This window comes from Pseudomassariella vexata, assembly GCF_002105095.1.
Source record: "Pseudomassariella vexata strain CBS 129021 chromosome Unknown BCR38scaffold_16, whole genome shotgun sequence".
Taxonomy (NCBI): domain Eukaryota; kingdom Fungi; phylum Ascomycota; class Sordariomycetes; order Amphisphaeriales; family Pseudomassariaceae; genus Pseudomassariella; species Pseudomassariella vexata.
Genome location: NW_024467971.1, coordinates 754,815 through 771,627, shown reverse-complemented (window position 1 = coordinate 771,627; position 16,813 = coordinate 754,815). Strand labels below are relative to the sequence as shown.

Genomic DNA, 16,813 nt, shown 5'->3' with positions numbered 1-16,813 from the left:
GAGGAAGATTCAGAGTAGTTTCAATTGATTTACGGCGTTGTGGTTTTACTATCGTAAAATTTCTATGAGAGGTTATGTAAGGGTGGCCAGCTCGGTGTCATGGCCAGCTCGGTGTACATTCACGTTATAGGACAGTATAAGTCGGACGCCTAGTACTCTCACCCATATCAGTCCACGTCATCTACTAAAAAATCGTACTGTGTAAGAGCTTATTGAATGGACCTTGTTATATTCCCCTATAGTTCACAAAGTTGTCTTGTCAGAAGTTCCCGTTGAATCACCGGGAACTATTCGATGGTGAACTAGATTGATGAGTCCGGCCAATACACTTACAGCTCATACCAAGTATCCAAGGTCATGTCATCTTTCGACGGCCTTAAAGGCCTCTGTTGTTAAGCATACCGTATAGAAACAATCAATCTTCGGAATGCGTACTTTACTGCATTGCCGTTGGTTGGATTCATCAGGCTTTTACGTAGGACACAACCCAAAACTACCATAAACAGGCAGACGGCCCAATTACCTTCAGCCAATACTGCATGATTCTGGTGGCCAAGACAACGAGCAAAGCATGTGGCCAGCAATTCAGATAACCTGAAAGCCCGAAGCCGCGGCGCACTAACCCAACTAGCAATACAGTAGACCCCCCGGAGCAATCTGTGGCATCCTCACTACGTTAATTCCACCGCTTGGGCTTCCAGAGGCCTCTGATCGTGAGCCAGCATGGAGAATGTTTTAGAGTCCAACACGCCTCAACTGATAGCCTCACTGCTAGTCCTGTGACTCAATGGCGCACAGTGCCGGAACATGCAAGCTTCGTGACTCGTGGGGGTTGGGTGTTTCCGTGATGCCCATACCACCCCTGAGAAGCGGCACAAAAAGCTGGTGTCAAGCTGTTAGTTTCAAGTGCCGCACGTAGGCCGCAAATGTATCGCGAAGTCTTATAATTTTTCTCGTTACCAAACATGAATCCATGTGACTATCATGAATGCCGGCAAACTTGACGCTGTAGATTATTAATAGGAGATCGGAAGCACCCGTTTCGCGAGAAGGTCTATGCCTAATATGGCTAAGCGCCTAAGCGCACTAGCTTGTATACGGGGCATCCCAACTTAAATCTTGGCTTAAAACTCAGTTGGGATTGAGTGGCGCCAACCCCAGATTTTACTAGAGATCGGCATCATGCATCGCGACTTCATTTCCAAGACCAAATTCGTATTGCCACCTTTGTTCCCGTCTCCCTCTTTATGCACTACCTTGTCGCGGCTCTGGACACTCACTTACTCAATGAATATATAAGAGCCAGCGTCCATCTCCGCATTGATCGTCAACGCGAAGAGTCTCATCCAGGGATCTTGAGTCTTCCCACTTTCTCTTGCAACGCGCCGAACCAGCCCACCATAGGTGGCGACAGCATTCTCTAGCACAATGGCAGATAATGGGCTCCCTCAAGCCCCTCAACCAGCGGCGACCTTTCAAACGCCCGAATGGGAGACTCCCACCGATCCCAAACGCTCTTTCTGGACACGATTTCTCCCTTCCAAGGCTGCCGCAGGCGCATCCGCCAACCCGGTCGACAAAACAACACCCGCGACCCAAACCTTCCAAGCCCACACCACCACACTCCCCGGTCCATACGATGGCGCGAAACCAACCTTTGCCGAATCCATGTACGCGCGCTTCGACAAGCTCATGCCCATCGACCGCACCTACCTCGGCCGCTCCCGCCGCTTCTTCCTCCAACGCATTGCCATACCGCTCCTGATCCTCTTTCTCGTCGTCCTCGCCCTCGCCGTGGGTCTGGGTGTCGGCCTCTCGCGCCGCGCCTCCTCGAAATCCCAGAACCTCTCCCTACCGTCCAATGCCGACGTGTTCACTGGTGACCTGACGTACTACGACCCTGGGCTGGGCGCGTGTGGGGCCACGTCTTCGGATAGCGATAGTATTGTCTCAGTCAGCCATATTCTATTTGATGCGGCAAGTACAGGGAGCAATCCGAATGCGAATCCGTTGTGTGGGAAGAAGATACGGATTACGAGGGAATTCAGTGAGGCGGACAAAGGGAACACAAGTGTGGACGTCACGGTTGTCGATCGATGTGTGGGGTGTTTGCAGACGGATTTGGATGTCACGATAAGTGTCTTTACGCAGTTGGCCCTGGAGGCCAGTGGCAGGGTTGTTATGAGCTGGGCTTGGTTGAATTGAGGAAATGGGCTTGCCAGATTGACGGTGATTGTTGTGGAAGAGCTTGGAGAATAGAGTATGGTAATTGTGGAGGTTGGCGATGGTGGTGCGATATACCCCTATTGGTTGATTGAGATGAGGCTGTACATAATTGCAAACAGATGCCGCGCTATTTGGGCAGATGTGATGGCTCCACTGGCTGGCTAGTCATCGTTAATAAGTTTTTAGACGTTTACATAACTCCAGCGTCTGAATTGAGTCAACTTAAGACCAATTATGGTACCCATCGCTACTCCTTTCAGTTGCTACCACTTCTTTCACCTGAGAAATGGCCATTCCTCGACACAGATCAAGAGTTTCTTCCCCTCTAGTCATTGAGCTGAGATTCTTTAGCCAAACTAATCGCGAAGCTTAGCTAGATCGACCTCGATCGGCCGGTCGGTGATTCTGCCACTCAACTCCCAATTGAATCCAACCGACCGTTGATCTCTAGCTTACTAACTAATTCAGCCAAGTACTTGATTCGTTGCCACTCAGCCCTCTTGGCGACCCGGATATTTGACTAAAATCCGTCCCAGAAGACCGCCTACAGCGTCTCGTAGCATGTGTACTGGATGGAGGTCTCCTCATCAGGACCAGTAAATAGATATCCATTCCGAAGGGTCGGATGGAAGTCAGGGACCAAACAATGATGCCTGGGATGTCGAAGATCCCCTTATCTCAGCATGCTGGTCTTGGAGAAGTCACCATGTGATAACACCTTCGGATGATTTTGCCCGAAGAGAACCGGCAAGCGACCACATAGATTGTGACGCTGCGCATGAGTATATACACCATGACCAACTCAAAGTTCATTGTCAGCGACAGAAGTTCTTATCAATAGTCGTATTATTCTACAGTGTTTTCAAGCACATAAAATTAGGCGAATCGCCCGGTAGTCATTAGCACGTTCATATAGTTGGGCAACTCTCGTTTCCCCTCATCCGCCTTGAAAAGAGTTCGTCCGTCATTGTGCCTCAAATCCAGCAACGGTCACGATTTCGTCCCGAGTTTTCTCCAAGGGCAATTCATGATTGCCATCTGAATCTCTCCATAAGGCACAAGCTCAATGCTGTCCCAAACGGACTTACGGAGATGTCAAGTCCTTGACCTATATCAGCGCTCGGAATCACTATGAATGCCATCTCCAAGAGGGTTCTAATAGCCCGCAGCGAGTCGTTTTCAAACTGGAGATTGGGAATGTCTGCGGTGGAGATATCGATATGCACCGGATCACCTAGTGGGAGACTAGCTTATCCGCCGTTTATCTATTTCCTCAGGTCAGTCAAACTACTTTCGGCCAAATTTGGTTCCATGGCTTGGGTCTTTGACATAAGTGGCATGCATTGAGGATCTGGGCGGAAGCATCAGATTGGAACTTTTGAGGTCGATGGTGAACGAGGGAAAGTGTTGCTTTGGGGCTTTTAATGCATCGAAATTTGACACAGAAGTCGAGGCATTGGCTTGGCTGATGTATGCGTGGTTTGGCGACCCAACCGCTGTTGCTGATGAATCTTTCGTTGTGGCTGGGATTCTGGCCACTTCAAACACTTCATATCATCGAGGCATTTGGTACCTGAACAAACTATGCACGAAGTTGTGCGTTGTCATTGTGAGACGGGGCAGTACGAGCTTGTGTTGGACTTTCAAGGCTACTACATCAAGACTGCCAGTCTTGGAAGGACATATGGCCACGCACCGTACGTTATGGGCCAATATGACCACCACCCATCGAACCACACAAGTCCTGCCTGTGGGACAGGCACCAGTCATCACTGTCTATATAAGGCCCTTATGGCCGCCGTTCACTTCGTTCAGGACTCTCCAGAGATCATGACACTTTCAATACAAGACCATTTGCCCATAATCCAACAGCTTGATCCAATTGAACAACGCGCTTTTTGCCTCTAGAAAAGGTTGGCAGACTGCGTGCGGGCCGGAACTCTGGATCTTGAAGTCACTTGTTGTTCATGGTTCACCGGCAGGATAGGTGAGGATGTAGTTAATGGACTCTGTCATGGTACTAATTGTGCTGGAGGACGGACTCGTACTCGTAGATAGCGTTGCCCGACCATTTAGCCTGTGGGGTATAGCCATCAACGCATTCCTGAAGACGAAGATGAAGTCATCGATACAATGGTTACGTTAGTTGATTCCTCAATGTTGATCGTATTGAATAGCCAAGCCCGGAGTCAAGGAAAGTCATAATCGGGACGACCTTAACCATGTACGGCGAGGAGACGAGGGAAGGGGCGGGGCGCAGATTGTTCTATAGTCGTTTTTATAACCCTTCGCTTTCGAAAAAGTTGGCCAGATATTTCCCGAAACTGAATCATCCTACATAGGCATTCTGCATCAGCCTCCAGACTGGACTGGACACCATCAAGATTGGAGAAGCTGGTACTAGCAATACCGACAGTAACGTTGTCAGGCTAGTGAATACAGCAGTCAATGCAGTACAACTTGACAGAACTGTGAGAAAACTAGAATAGGCAAGGTAGGTGAAGTTGTCAATCCTACAGCCAGCAGTGACGAGTCCGAATGGAACACCGTTGCCAATCAGCCTTCTCCGATAAATTTAGAGGGTTATCGAAGACAGGTTGAAGTGTGCAAGCAACTCAAAAATCTTAACAGGGAGCTACAGAAGATGAATAATGCTGCTGGCGCTGAAGTATACTGATTTCCACTAATGCTCGTTGGGTAATCGATGTCCATGTCGAACGAGTAGATTTGAGTGACGCTTATTCAGATGTGAAATGTTCGTCTGCTTTCGACCGGATGTTTGATAATCAGCGCGAAGTTTACGCAGATGGTTTTCAGTTTTTGCCTCAAGGATTGGCGACTTGTCATTTGAGCTTGAAGAGATCCAACCTCTGATTCATCCTCGTGATGAAAACGTCGCTTTCGCCACGGTTTGTCCAGCTACCGAAGATGCAAGCCAAGCACCTGACTAATCAACTATGGCCGGATTTTCAGTGAAGGAACATGACGCACTTTCAAAACATGCCTCTGAATCAAGACACAGTGACGCGGTAGAGGTACCGATCCCTAGCCCTGTCAATGGCGAACCGACAAACAAACTTGTCCACGGTATATGGAGGTACTTTGAGTTGTGCAATAGTCAATATTCCCCCCATGGCCATCAGCTGCGTTACAAGCACTGGATCGGCAAGACCTTAGGGTTTGAAGACTCACCTGTGACTATGTGCCCAACACCCTTTCTAGAGTTCCATAGCCATTTCGGAATCTATTATTCATGGTTCTCCATTCCACCAAAGAGGCTACCGTATCTGAATTGGTTATTTTGACTTTATATATGACAGCTGGGTCTTGCCGAGTCTCACACATGTTCAGATTATTCTATCGGCGAAGCCTCTTACGTATTCTCGTTTTACGATGTCGGTATTTCACTATTCTAAAGTCCAGTGCTTGGGACCATCCAACTCTATTTCCCACACGCTTCAATAATCTTTCTCGCCATTTCAGGAAGAGTGTCCGACATGACATCCATTTTCTCCCCAAACAACTCCGCGCAATCTTCCTTTTCGTACACGGAGCAATATGCCCCCTTAAATCTGCGCAAAGTCAAAGAAGTTAGCACTCTGCAACTGATCAAAAACAACTAACAAGCGCGGATGGCGGACGACTTGCCCAATTTTCTTGGCCGCGCTCACATCCCAGTAATGAGCCGCAGCAAACCACTTCTCATCCTCTTCTTTAAACTCCCTAAACAGTGGTCGGTAAGCCGCCAACGCCGGCTTAGCCACACCCCCAGCATCGCACGACTTGAAGTTCTCCATCGGCATGTCTACTCTTGCCCTCAAAAAGTATCCCCTAACCCTCTCCACATCCCCCGTCGTTAAACACCAAACCGTAAAGCCATTCTTCCTCAACAACTCAAATGTTTCTTTAACACCCTCCCGCAATTCCAAGTCTGAGTATGTCGCGCAGATGGCGTCGCGCTCGGCATCGGTAGCAAAAGATCGTGGATCGGAAATACCAGACATCCATAGAACCCGGTAGAAAAGCGATTTGAAGACGTCCTTGTAAGGGACGTAGCGCTCTGAGATAGAGAGGAAAGTGAATTCCCGTTCGGAGGACTCCATCCAGGCGAACCCGAAGAGTTGGGAAGGGATACCGTGCTCGCGAAGGCGTGGACCGATGTGCTTCTCGATGCCGGCGAAGAAGGCGCCGTAGCCGACGCAGGTGCCAACTACGTCGAAAACCACGTGCTTCGACATGGTGGCCGTAAGGTGATGGTTTGTGTGGGTGTACGATAGGGCGAGAGCGATGGGCAGAGTGAGTGAAAATAGCGGAGCCGAATTTAATTTTTCAAGCACGAATGAATTTGAGTAAGGGAAACTCAGAGTTATTCACGATATGCTTGGCTGGCAAGTTGTTTGATGCTTATACTCACGATGAAATTCTGAACTCTAAATGCCACTGCGCCTGACCGAAAATACTCGCGTAACCTTGCCCTCCGAGCATCGCCCTGCGTCGCGAATAGGACGAATCCCTAGTGGAGATTTCCGATATCTGGATTGTCCAAGAGTCAACTCCAAGCCGAGTGGAGATATTTCCCCGAGTTCTTGGGGTACAACCCACCTGTCATTTGATTTCTTGTAAATGCTAAAACGTAATCATCTTGTTCTTGATCGGGTCGGCCTGGCGAACCGGCCGGCCGAACTAACCAGCGGTTCTGGGAAGAAGAGCAGGCGCCGGCCCGGTGTCATTCTCTGAGGAGTTTTTCCCTGGACCCCGGTCAAGGGAGCTGGGAACCAGGGAAGAACAGCACGCTGTTCGACTAATATCTTTACTGATACATTTTTGTGTGCTTTCAATTGGAGCTGTGCTCTTTGAGAGGATTCTACGTAAGGTTTTACGGAGGCGTGTTTCCTCGTGATGCTAATCAAATCTCACTGTAAGTTGGAATTAAGTGGCTGTTTTGGCAGGCCTTGTTCAGTATTCAACAATTTTGCACCGCTCACCGCAACTTGGTGATGTTCTATAAATAATCTACAACCCCACAGCACAAATTTGTTGGTGTTTATCCTAGGCCGTGCACAAAGTAATTTATTCACTTCATAAAAATATCCGTTTTCTTATAGTTACCTAGATCCCAATACACATAAATCCCACAATCTCAGATATCCTCATATTCAATGCCCCAGTAAGCATCTTACTCCCACCAGAAACTGATATTATGCCATCCCGGCTTGTGTGGCTTCTCGGGCCCAGGGTACATATTCGCATTAGCAATATCAATATACTTGCGAATTGGCAGATCTTTGACCACTAGGATAGAGATCTTGTGCGTAAATTATGGCCGAAGTACAAGAAGAACAGGATAAGAATGGTTCAGATAGCTTGAAATGAACCTATTCATAAATCCACATATTCTCCCGTCAGCAAGAGGACAGAACAAGAGATCGTAGCAACCCAAGCGAGGCAAGGGCTGCAACGGTAAAGCTCAGGGTAGCTCGGATCGGTCGATTCCCTGTTTCTGCATGCGTAGTAGAAGCGTAGATAGACGCTGAAGATAATAATTCAGTTGCAGACTAAGGACACGCTGACAAGGTCTTGCAAGCACGTAAATGCTAGGTCGGCACCCGTCGAGAGGGACATGAAGACCAAACTCATGAAGGTGCAGAAGAAGGACACGGAGATATAGGGAGTGCCCCAGCGAATAGTGTGGGTAAAGATCTTGGGGGCTTGGCCGTTGCGAGCTATACCGTAGAGGAAGCGCGAGCCGCAAAGCAGAGTACTGTTGCCTGAACTCCAGGGGCTCGTCAGAACGTAGAAGATGCACGCACGCCAGATTACACGGCGGGCGGCCTTGGGAATGTTGCGACGGAGAGGTTTTGGATACCTGAATAGGAGCCACGATGATAATACTGACAACGAGAATGATATTGAGTATAGGACAGATGAATTCAACCTGTACGTAGATACGGATGAGGTTGATCTTGCTCATCAGGAGCAAAAGGCGGAGTATGACGATCCATACAGCTTTGTTGACCGCGGTGGGTCAACACAAGACCAGGGTAGCGGCGGCGACGAGTTCAGCGGGGATACTGATCAGGGACGAGTCCACTTGGTTCCAGCCATTGGCAAAGGGGAGGGCTGGATGACGAATATTTCGGCATGTCAATGATGCCATCACTTCAGAGGACCAAAACACCGGAGAAATCAGTCTCCGTCGGAACAGTTTGGGAAGCGGTAGAGCTCCACTGAGTTCCGAGTAGCCATGACCACACCGACGCAGAGACCACCAGTAATGGATTATCCCAGACTTGAAAGTTGTTAGAGGACCCATTTCAATAATTGTAAAATTGTAACATGACTTATAAGGCGCCCAAAGGGCCAGCTCTCGAGATAGCTTTGCTTGAACTTAGAAACACACTTTACCTAAGATTAGATAGGGGAAGGAATTATTATTGTATGGTGAGGCGTGCGGTTCCAATAATGCTGCCTGACCCAATTAAACTCAATTAGCTCGCCAATAGCGCTGTAGGATCTACGGAGAGCCCAGACATAATGCTCGTACTTCTTAGAATAATAAAGATAAGTACGAGGAAGAGAATTCCGATTAGTTTAAATTGATTCTTTACAGTTAAGTTATGAAAGTCACTCGTACGGTACTAAGACAAAGTAGCTAACTTGCTTGTATGGTACGTTATACGTTGAGAGAAGTTATACATATGGAAGGATGTATGTAAAGAGGAGGTATGGTTATATACTACATAGCGCCTGGAAGTAAAGGGTGATGTGAAGTAGAAGGACCAGCTGTAGTATATCGGCCGCGCGGATAACTGTGTCCCCTTTAGCAGCGGTCACTCAATATGGACCGAAATAGCCCCTTTGTCATGGCCCTGGAGGTGGCCCACCGGATGCTAGATTTGTCGACCCTTTAACCTAGATATTTGCATGCGAACATGTACATAGCTGGAGGATTGGGCAAGACTTTTGACCTCCCTTCCTCACGGTACAACATAATACAATAGTTCACCCCACGCCTAAGCCATGACACCCTTACCGCTACCTTCATAGTTGACATGTTCCGATAGAACATAAGCCCTTAACTGAAGCGGCCGTGATATCGATGTTACTAATATTTCGAATGTGAAATCACTGGATATTATGTACGGTTATCCGCCGGCTAGTCTACTATAGGATAGGGGCAAGCGGAAGCGGCCGGTTAGCGATAATCAAAGAAATCCTCTCTCTCTGGTCGTCTTCTCTCTCTGCTTGTTGTTTTCTGTTGTTATCCTCTTATGTTGTCCTCTGCACCTCTCCTTATCAACAGTGCGTCCGGGGACTTCCTCAGATCCTTGCAGAAACAGGCTTATTGCATAATTCCATCCGATATGACCCTCCAAAAATCCCTGTCCCTACGTCAGTATAGGGCCAGGAGGCCTTACCGCCCTGGAATCCGCTACTGAGAGGCAATGGTGATGCGATAGCAAGATAAGGAGGTAGTTAACAAGGATGCGAATACGCTGTATTCTAGCTATAGTGACCATAGCGATTTGTAACACTTGGCAGGTTCGGCTATTTTATGTAAGATCTATACTTCATTTCGGGTATATATAGTATAGGTATAACAAACACCCTAAGGTCAACGGCTTACCCATTCATTAATTTACTATAGAAAATTCGAGCCACACGGACCCTTAGTCTCAAATTATCTCCCCCACCTCTGTTGAGAGGTGGCTCCCTACGAAAGCTTGAGCCACCAAATACGTACACCGCCGGAATCCGTGACGATAGCTTCGAGCTAAGTCACGCTGTCAGATCAGTACCGAATGATCGGGACGCGTCGACCCACTCCTACATCGGCAGAGATCCGAGCATGGCGGACCAGTCCAGGGACTAGTTATATCTTATCAATCTCATCACTTAGCACCATCACTCACTCCTAATTATCTCGGTGAAACAGAATGGGAGCCTCATCATCAGACAATGTACCCAATGCGACTAATGGCGATGCGCCTGTCACATCCTCGGCTTTACCAGTGGCCAGTGGCGGCAATACATCATTCTGGCGCAAGAATTTACACGAGTTGGACGACTTGAGGTCGACTGAAATTCTGCCAGAAACATCTGATGTCGTTATCGTAGGCGGGGGATACGCCGGCGTAGCGACGGCATACCATCTCCTAGAACTTGGAAGTACGGCGTCGATAACCCTTGTTGAGGCGCGCGGCGCATGTTCTGGTGCCACGGGACGCAATGGTTAGAAATTCAGCCGAAACAGATTCCCCGTAAGACTTTTACTCTAACGCATATTCAGGCGGTCACATGCGCCCAGACCTCTACGGTCACATTCCCAAATACATCAAGCGCTTCGGCCTCGAAATTGGCAGCTCCCTTGCCGAGTTCGAGATCGCCCACGTGCAGGCCATCAAAGCGGTAGTAGAGAAGGAGAAGATCGACTGCGAGTTCACCCTCACCCGAACAACGGACGTATGGTGCGACCAAGACGCTGCCGACAGGGCCAAAGCCGTCTACGAAATGATGGTCGGCCATGGACTGAAGTACATGGACGACGTGCACTTCACTTACGGCCAGAAGGCTGCAGAGGGCGTGAGCGGTATCAAGAATGCCAAGGCGTGCACAACCTACACGGCTGGGACCATGTTCCCATACAAGTTCATCCTGCACCTCGTCGGGCTGCTTCATAAGCGCGGGCTGAACATACAGACGCACACCCCCGTCACCTCTGTAACTCCCAACGAAGACGGAAGCTGGACTGTTTCCACTCCTCGGGGCCACATCAAGGCTGGGAAGGTAGTCCACGCCACCAACGCCTATACCAAAGCCCTCCTCCCCGAATACGCCAAGAATATCGTCCCCTGCAAGGGCATCTGCTGCCACATCGCCGTGCCCCAAGGTTCCACCCCGCCACACGTCCAAAACTCCTTCATCATTCGCGAATCAGGCAACCCAAGCGTGTTGAGCTACCTGGTCCCGCGCGGCGACGGCGGGATTGTAGTCGGCGGCGCTAGTTCCATCTTCCGGCCTCACTTGGAGCAATGGTATGACAATATCGACGACACGGTGCTGATCGAGTCTGCCAAGGACTATTACGAAAGTTTCATGCAAAAGAACTTCCGGGGGTGGGAGGATAGCGGGGCGAGGGTGACGGATATTTGGACGGGGGTCATGGGCTACTCGTGGGATTCGAATCCCCATGTGGGACATGTGCCCGGGAAGGAGGGGCAGCTGATTATTTCTGGGTTTAACGGGCATGGCATGCCGATTATTTGGTTGGCGGCGAAGGGACTGGCGGAGATGATTGTGCGTGGAAAGGGATTTGAGGAGACTGGGATGCCGTTGTTGTTGAAGACTACAAAGGAGAGGATTGAAAGGGCGCAGAAGGGGCCAGAGGGTGGTGATATACTTGCATGACGTGAGCTTGGTGTATGTGGGTTTTTGGGTTTTAATTAGAAATTATTAAATAGAGAAGGTTTTTTATCATTGTAATATCAAGAAAGCTTGTTCCAATATTCTTTTGTGCTTATTTCAAGAGCCTCATTCTGTTGCGTGCCACAGGCACATCGCCTGTGTGCTGGGCGCAGCGGTTGGGCCAATTGCTCATAGATGGCACTTCCGTAGCTGCAGCCTTTGGAACTTCGTCTTAACATCATCATCACGAATACAACCTCTTGCCTGTATTGGCAACACATTCCAAATGGAACGATCAAGACTTCCCCTGGCACTCTCTATCGTCTCCTTGATCAGCTTCTCCTCCGCAATCAATAGATGTTTGTCCTGAACGACGGGACCGGCGGTGGGTTAGAGAGCCTCCATCGGAACGTCCCGCACGTCGACGTTGCGGTCGGCCTTGGTGCCCACTAGCACCGTCTGGATGACGTCAACGTCGCCCTATTCGACCTTGGTTAGGACGTCCTGGGCCACCTGGGCATACTGCGCGGGCGTTCGTTTCAGGTCTTCAGCGCGCACGCGGTTTTTGCAGTATTCGGGGTGGAATATGGGGGTCTGTGATGCCACAAAGGAGTCAGCACGCAGTGTGACGTATAAGGGAGACAGTCACAGGGAATAGTGATGGTGTATGGTTATATGTGTAGAGTGAAGAGAGCGGACAGATGGTGAGACTGCGACAAGACCTACGTCGACGAGACCCGGACAGACACAAACGTTCTTGAGACTGAGACGCTTCCTCAACGGCGAATGTGTCTTGATCACGCGAAGACAGCTGATTTGCTATGACAATAAAACATGGGCGTCTGGATGGAATGGACATAGCATCCCAGACTAGCTGATATGTTGCTGATGCGTGCACCTGCATTTGCGTTTTAGCCCAACTTTACTTCTGCCAGCTTAGCTAGCCTTTTCCTCTATACCAATACATACGTCTTGATATGATATGCGGAGGAACACGCCAGCTTCTAGGTCGCAACAAGCCCAATTTATCGTAGCAAAGCGCAGCTAGGATTGACCCGACATGGATCAAATGCAGGCGCGAATGAACAGATTGGCCATCTTCTCGAGGCCTCAATCCTCGGTCTTTATAGTTATACTCTAACGTAAAGATCAACGATGCTGCCCCTGCTAGCGAGCAAGAAGAGAACTGAGCGCAGAGATCATGAATCTTGTAGTTCCGGCCAGATAACCCACCTAAGGAGTATTAGAATACGTACTACAAGTATAATCGATGTAGTATGAATAGTTAATGCTGCTGATTTCAACTGTTGGAGACGGGACGACTTGAAGCGGGGAATGCCAATAGTTGTGGAACACAATGCACTCTGCCATCGTCATGGACGGCATTTTCATAGGAATAGGTGCACCGGATGATAAACCAGCCTATTGAACATGATGGAGGCCGCTCAAGCGTTGAATTTGAGCCATTGAAGAAGTTGACACTGTTTTTCGTTTGGGGAAGGGGGTTGGTGCTGCTGTGGCAAGTCTTTTACGTGACCAGTTCCGTCTTTATCAATTCGAGAATCTGCTTCACCTTGATACGTATCACCGCGCAGATAGATTGCTTTTTTTTCTGTATGCCTTGCTAGCCATGTCGGTTTTGACGACGTTGATGGCCATGACTGTCGTACCAGTGCGACAAGAGCCCGTCGCGACCTCCTGGGATCGCAGTTTGAGCACTTGTATCGATCCGACGGTCGTCGTGGTCTTCACTAAGGCCGTTTCGGCCGTGAATATGGTCACGGAATAGCCCGTTGCTATCATACCCATTTTCATGCTGTGGAATGTGCAGCTACGGCGTAAACTAAGATCACGACGTCCATGATCCGAGGAATTGGTGTTTTGTAAGTATACCACTGCCAATGAGTTGATTCACAACAAATGATACCAAGACTGTCACTATAGGGCTTCTGCCTCCATCTTCATTCGAATATCGTCCTCGACTGTCTATGACGAACCGACCAACCAATTATGTCAATAACAAGCCCCTTTTGCCTCAACGACGACCACCAACAATTCCCCGCCAATCGAAGGTACACCGATTAACACGTACTAACCGCAACTAGATGGCATCGCCAACATCATTATCTGGACCTTCGTCGAGTGTTACCTGGGCATCATCAAGGTTACACCCCAACGGGAGCAGGCGAGTTCCGATGCGAGGTTGTACATGCAATTCGAAAATTGTGTTACATGATGAGCATGGCAGCAACGGTCCTTGAGTGTATAAATAACATCTTTTGGCTCCATGTCAGCCTATGGGGTCCTTGGATTCCGGCTTTCCGTATACTGAAATAAAACTATAGAACTGTAACCTAAAATTGTTTCTTCTAGCTAACTAAGGGCCAACCGGCGAGTTACGTATACCTCGGCTACTTACATCGGCCACGATATCCTTGAATGGCTTTCCAAGCGCTTCCGTCACAACCCCAACATCAGGAGCTTCCGGAACACTGCGCGCTTCCATCGTAGCGATAGCGTCAGAATCCCAGGAGCCCTTGGGTTCTACAGTGATTTTCTCTTTCTTGTCCCACGTCTTGACTTCCGCGACTTCCTTGCCTCGCCTAGGTGGCCCCGACATGGTAGCCGTTGTGATGAGGGCTTCGTCAAGCAAAGACTGCCATCGCAAGAGATACGTGCCAGGTCCACTCATACTGCCACTTTCGCTATTACTGCTGCTGGCTTTGCCAGTGGATTGGTCGAAAGCCTTCTCGGATCTGTTAAGGATTTGCTGCATTCGCATTTTTGAAAGGGCATCAAGAGATGCCAAGTATTCAGCATGGGCATCGAGCGCAGTAAGAACAGCCTCTCGGGTGTCTGGTGAAAGATCGGAGAATATCGACTCCAAGTTGCCGCTTATTGCACCTGCGCCCGATGCAGAGGTATCGTCCCTGTGCGTCTTGTCTGATCTGACCGTGTGCTCATCTTTCTCCTTACTTGGATCCTCCGGCGTAGTATCTGCTCGGAAGATTTTGATGGTCTCCTTCGCCCAGCCGCGGAAGTCGTCACGGATATCCGGACAATCCTTGGCAATGTCGTGTAGCCAGTCAAAGAGGAGCTGCCGATTTCGACGTAATAAAGCCACGTAGTCCTCTACAGACGGGGGAATAGCGGCATCTTTCTTGGGATTTTCAGCTTCCTTGGGCTTGCTTGTCTGGATGAGGTCATCGAGAAACTTCTGCGCGTCGCCCAGATACCTGCGGAGGTCCATGTTGGCGTGGATATTCCGTATCAGGGGATCGATGGCGGTCATGCCCTCTTTAATCATGCTTGTGAAGTAGTCGGGGCTCGATTGACAGAGGACTTCGATGATTTTTTCGCGATCGCGTACGGCGAGCTTGGCAGCATAGTACTCCAAGCATTGGGTGTGCTGTGCTTCTGTGAAGTCTTTGGTGAGGGCCGGATCTCGTGACTTGAGAATGGACACCACAATGGATTCTTGTTGCTTTATGCTTTGTGCCCGAATCAGATCGTGTTGATCTCTAGTTGCCTGCAGATGATCATCTAGAGCAGCCAAGTGGTCGTTACTTGCTCCGTTCTTGGACTTCTTGATCTTCTCGACAGCTTTCCGGAAGTCCCCTGCATCCCAATCCAAAACTACCGATATGATCCTGGACCATGTCAGCGGGCTATGTTGAATGAGTCAAGGGTGTCAACATTACTTCTGAAGGAGGTTACTGCCGTCGGCGGCGTTCTGTGTAATGCCCATCCAGTTCGTAAACCCCCCGATGCTGACCTTACCCAATAGCAACCTCAACATGGCACTCATCATTGTGGCAGCATTTCCAACACGGAGTGTTTGTCCGACCACAGAGTAGGGTATCACCTTGTGCGTGCTTTCAAGGAGTCTACGCATGTATTGGCCCTTTGGGGAGACAACAAGCACTTGATGAAGTAGCGTGGCGATATGAACGATGGCATAATCGACAGCAGTCTTTACCGCTGGTGAATGGTCTTCGAAGTTGGTCGATGCAGTAACATGATCAAAGAGCTCATCAATCAGATTGCCATGAGTGAGCTCATGGATGGCGTCGTCCCAAGCTGCGATCACCCCCTCTGCTGTTGTCGCATCGTAGTATTCCTGAAATCCCCGTCTACCGCGCTCAGATACACCGCCCAGAATGCCGCGGGTAATGCTCTCGTGTATGACTGAAGCCGCCGTCGCCAAAGTTTTCCTAGTTCCCAGACCGGACTTGTCATAGCTTTCGGACAATTCGACCTGGGCAAACCTGGCCATGATGCCCTGGAGATGAACATTCCAGAAGTCGCGGGGGATGACGCGAACCACTGGCACCGGCAGAATGATGCTGGTGAGCAGGAGTTGCAACAAAGGGAACGACGTCTCGGCGCCATCAACTTGCGGTACATCCTTGTCAGGCTCCTTGTCGAAGGGGTATCCATACTTGGAGATGGCGGCCGGATCGCGAAAGCTGACAACTTCTCTGTAGGTCTCGTAGTGGGTAAGAATGTCGAACAACGCCCGCAACTGCGTGCTTGTGAGCGTCTTGGATGGCATCTTGGAGATAACAATAACAATAACTGGATTCGGTGCACGATAAGACACGATGATACGCGATCGGATTTTGACAAGGGATACTGACAAGGGATGCTGCAAGAGAAGATCCGGGGAACGTTGCCACAATGGTGTGGCTGAGTCTTGAACAACCAAAACTGGTAGTCACGCTAGTCATAAACAGATGTTATGACGTCATCAGTCCAAAGGGCAGGGCTGCAACAAACGAAGACGCGATAACATAGGGGTGGCTCAACTCTTGGAGGACACGGTTATAGCAAGGGGTTCATTTAAACTTCATGAAATGGATATCATAAACTGTCGGGATAGTGGCTCGTGCGCTGCCTGTAATATACAGGCCTGCCCCTTTGGCAAGCTAATCCTCTCCATGAACACACATCACACAACATAAACCATCAAACCCGCCCGTATGGGGTTCGTAGGGCACAATTCTACATAGGTGTTTTCATGGATACCACATCATCTCTGTGGATATGCACAAGTCGGTCTTTTGATAATTATTAGGCCGTTGACTGCTGACTGCTGAAGTAACCGCAGGTAGCTTGGCATTCGAGTTTGCATTCCTGAGTTCTCTTAACACTGGTCGCATACTATGGTTACTATATCGGT

The 16,813-nt window shown here is 49.3% G+C and overlaps 4 protein-coding genes across 4 annotated transcripts; 2 read left to right on the top strand and 2 right to left on the bottom strand.

Annotated features, from left to right (window-relative positions):
• Positions 1 to 1,065: 1,065 nt before the first annotated feature.
• On the top strand, positions 1,066 to 2,534 carry BCR38DRAFT_468755 (RlpA-like double-psi beta-barrel-protein domain-containing protein-containing protein; the record flags this gene model as incomplete). Its single annotated transcript, XM_040862789.1, has 2 exons — positions 1,066 to 1,093; positions 1,466 to 2,534. 2 exons carry the CDS (start codon positions 1,066 to 1,068, stop codon positions 2,203 to 2,205), a joined length of 768 nt encoding a protein of 255 aa, XP_040711495.1. The 3' UTR covers positions 2,206 to 2,534.
• A 3,134-nt stretch (positions 2,535 to 5,668) lies between these two features.
• Positions 5,669 to 6,464, bottom strand: BCR38DRAFT_460884 (putative 2-haloalkanoic acid dehalogenase; the record flags this gene model as incomplete). Its single annotated transcript, XM_040862468.1, has 2 exons — positions 5,669 to 5,798; positions 5,875 to 6,464. 2 exons carry the CDS (start codon positions 6,462 to 6,464, stop codon positions 5,669 to 5,671), a joined length of 720 nt encoding a protein of 239 aa, XP_040711494.1.
• A 3,699-nt stretch (positions 6,465 to 10,163) lies between these two features.
• Positions 10,164 to 11,634, top strand: BCR38DRAFT_400380 (FAD dependent oxidoreductase superfamily; the record flags this gene model as incomplete). Its single annotated transcript, XM_040857739.1, has 2 exons — positions 10,164 to 10,458; positions 10,517 to 11,634. 2 exons carry the CDS (start codon positions 10,164 to 10,166, stop codon positions 11,632 to 11,634), a joined length of 1,413 nt encoding a protein of 470 aa, XP_040711493.1.
• Positions 11,635 to 13,920: 2,286 nt separating this feature from the next.
• BCR38DRAFT_400375 (PX-associated-domain-containing protein) lies at positions 13,921 to 16,262 on the bottom strand. The gene is made up of 2 exons (XM_040857738.1): positions 15,333 to 16,262; positions 13,921 to 15,281 (listed from the first exon to the last, which is right to left on the bottom strand). Exons 1-2 carry the CDS (start codon positions 16,184 to 16,186, stop codon positions 14,009 to 14,011), a joined length of 2,127 nt encoding a protein of 708 aa, XP_040711492.1. The 5' UTR covers positions 16,187 to 16,262; the 3' UTR covers positions 13,921 to 14,008.
• Between the last annotated feature and the right edge of the window lie 551 nt (positions 16,263 to 16,813).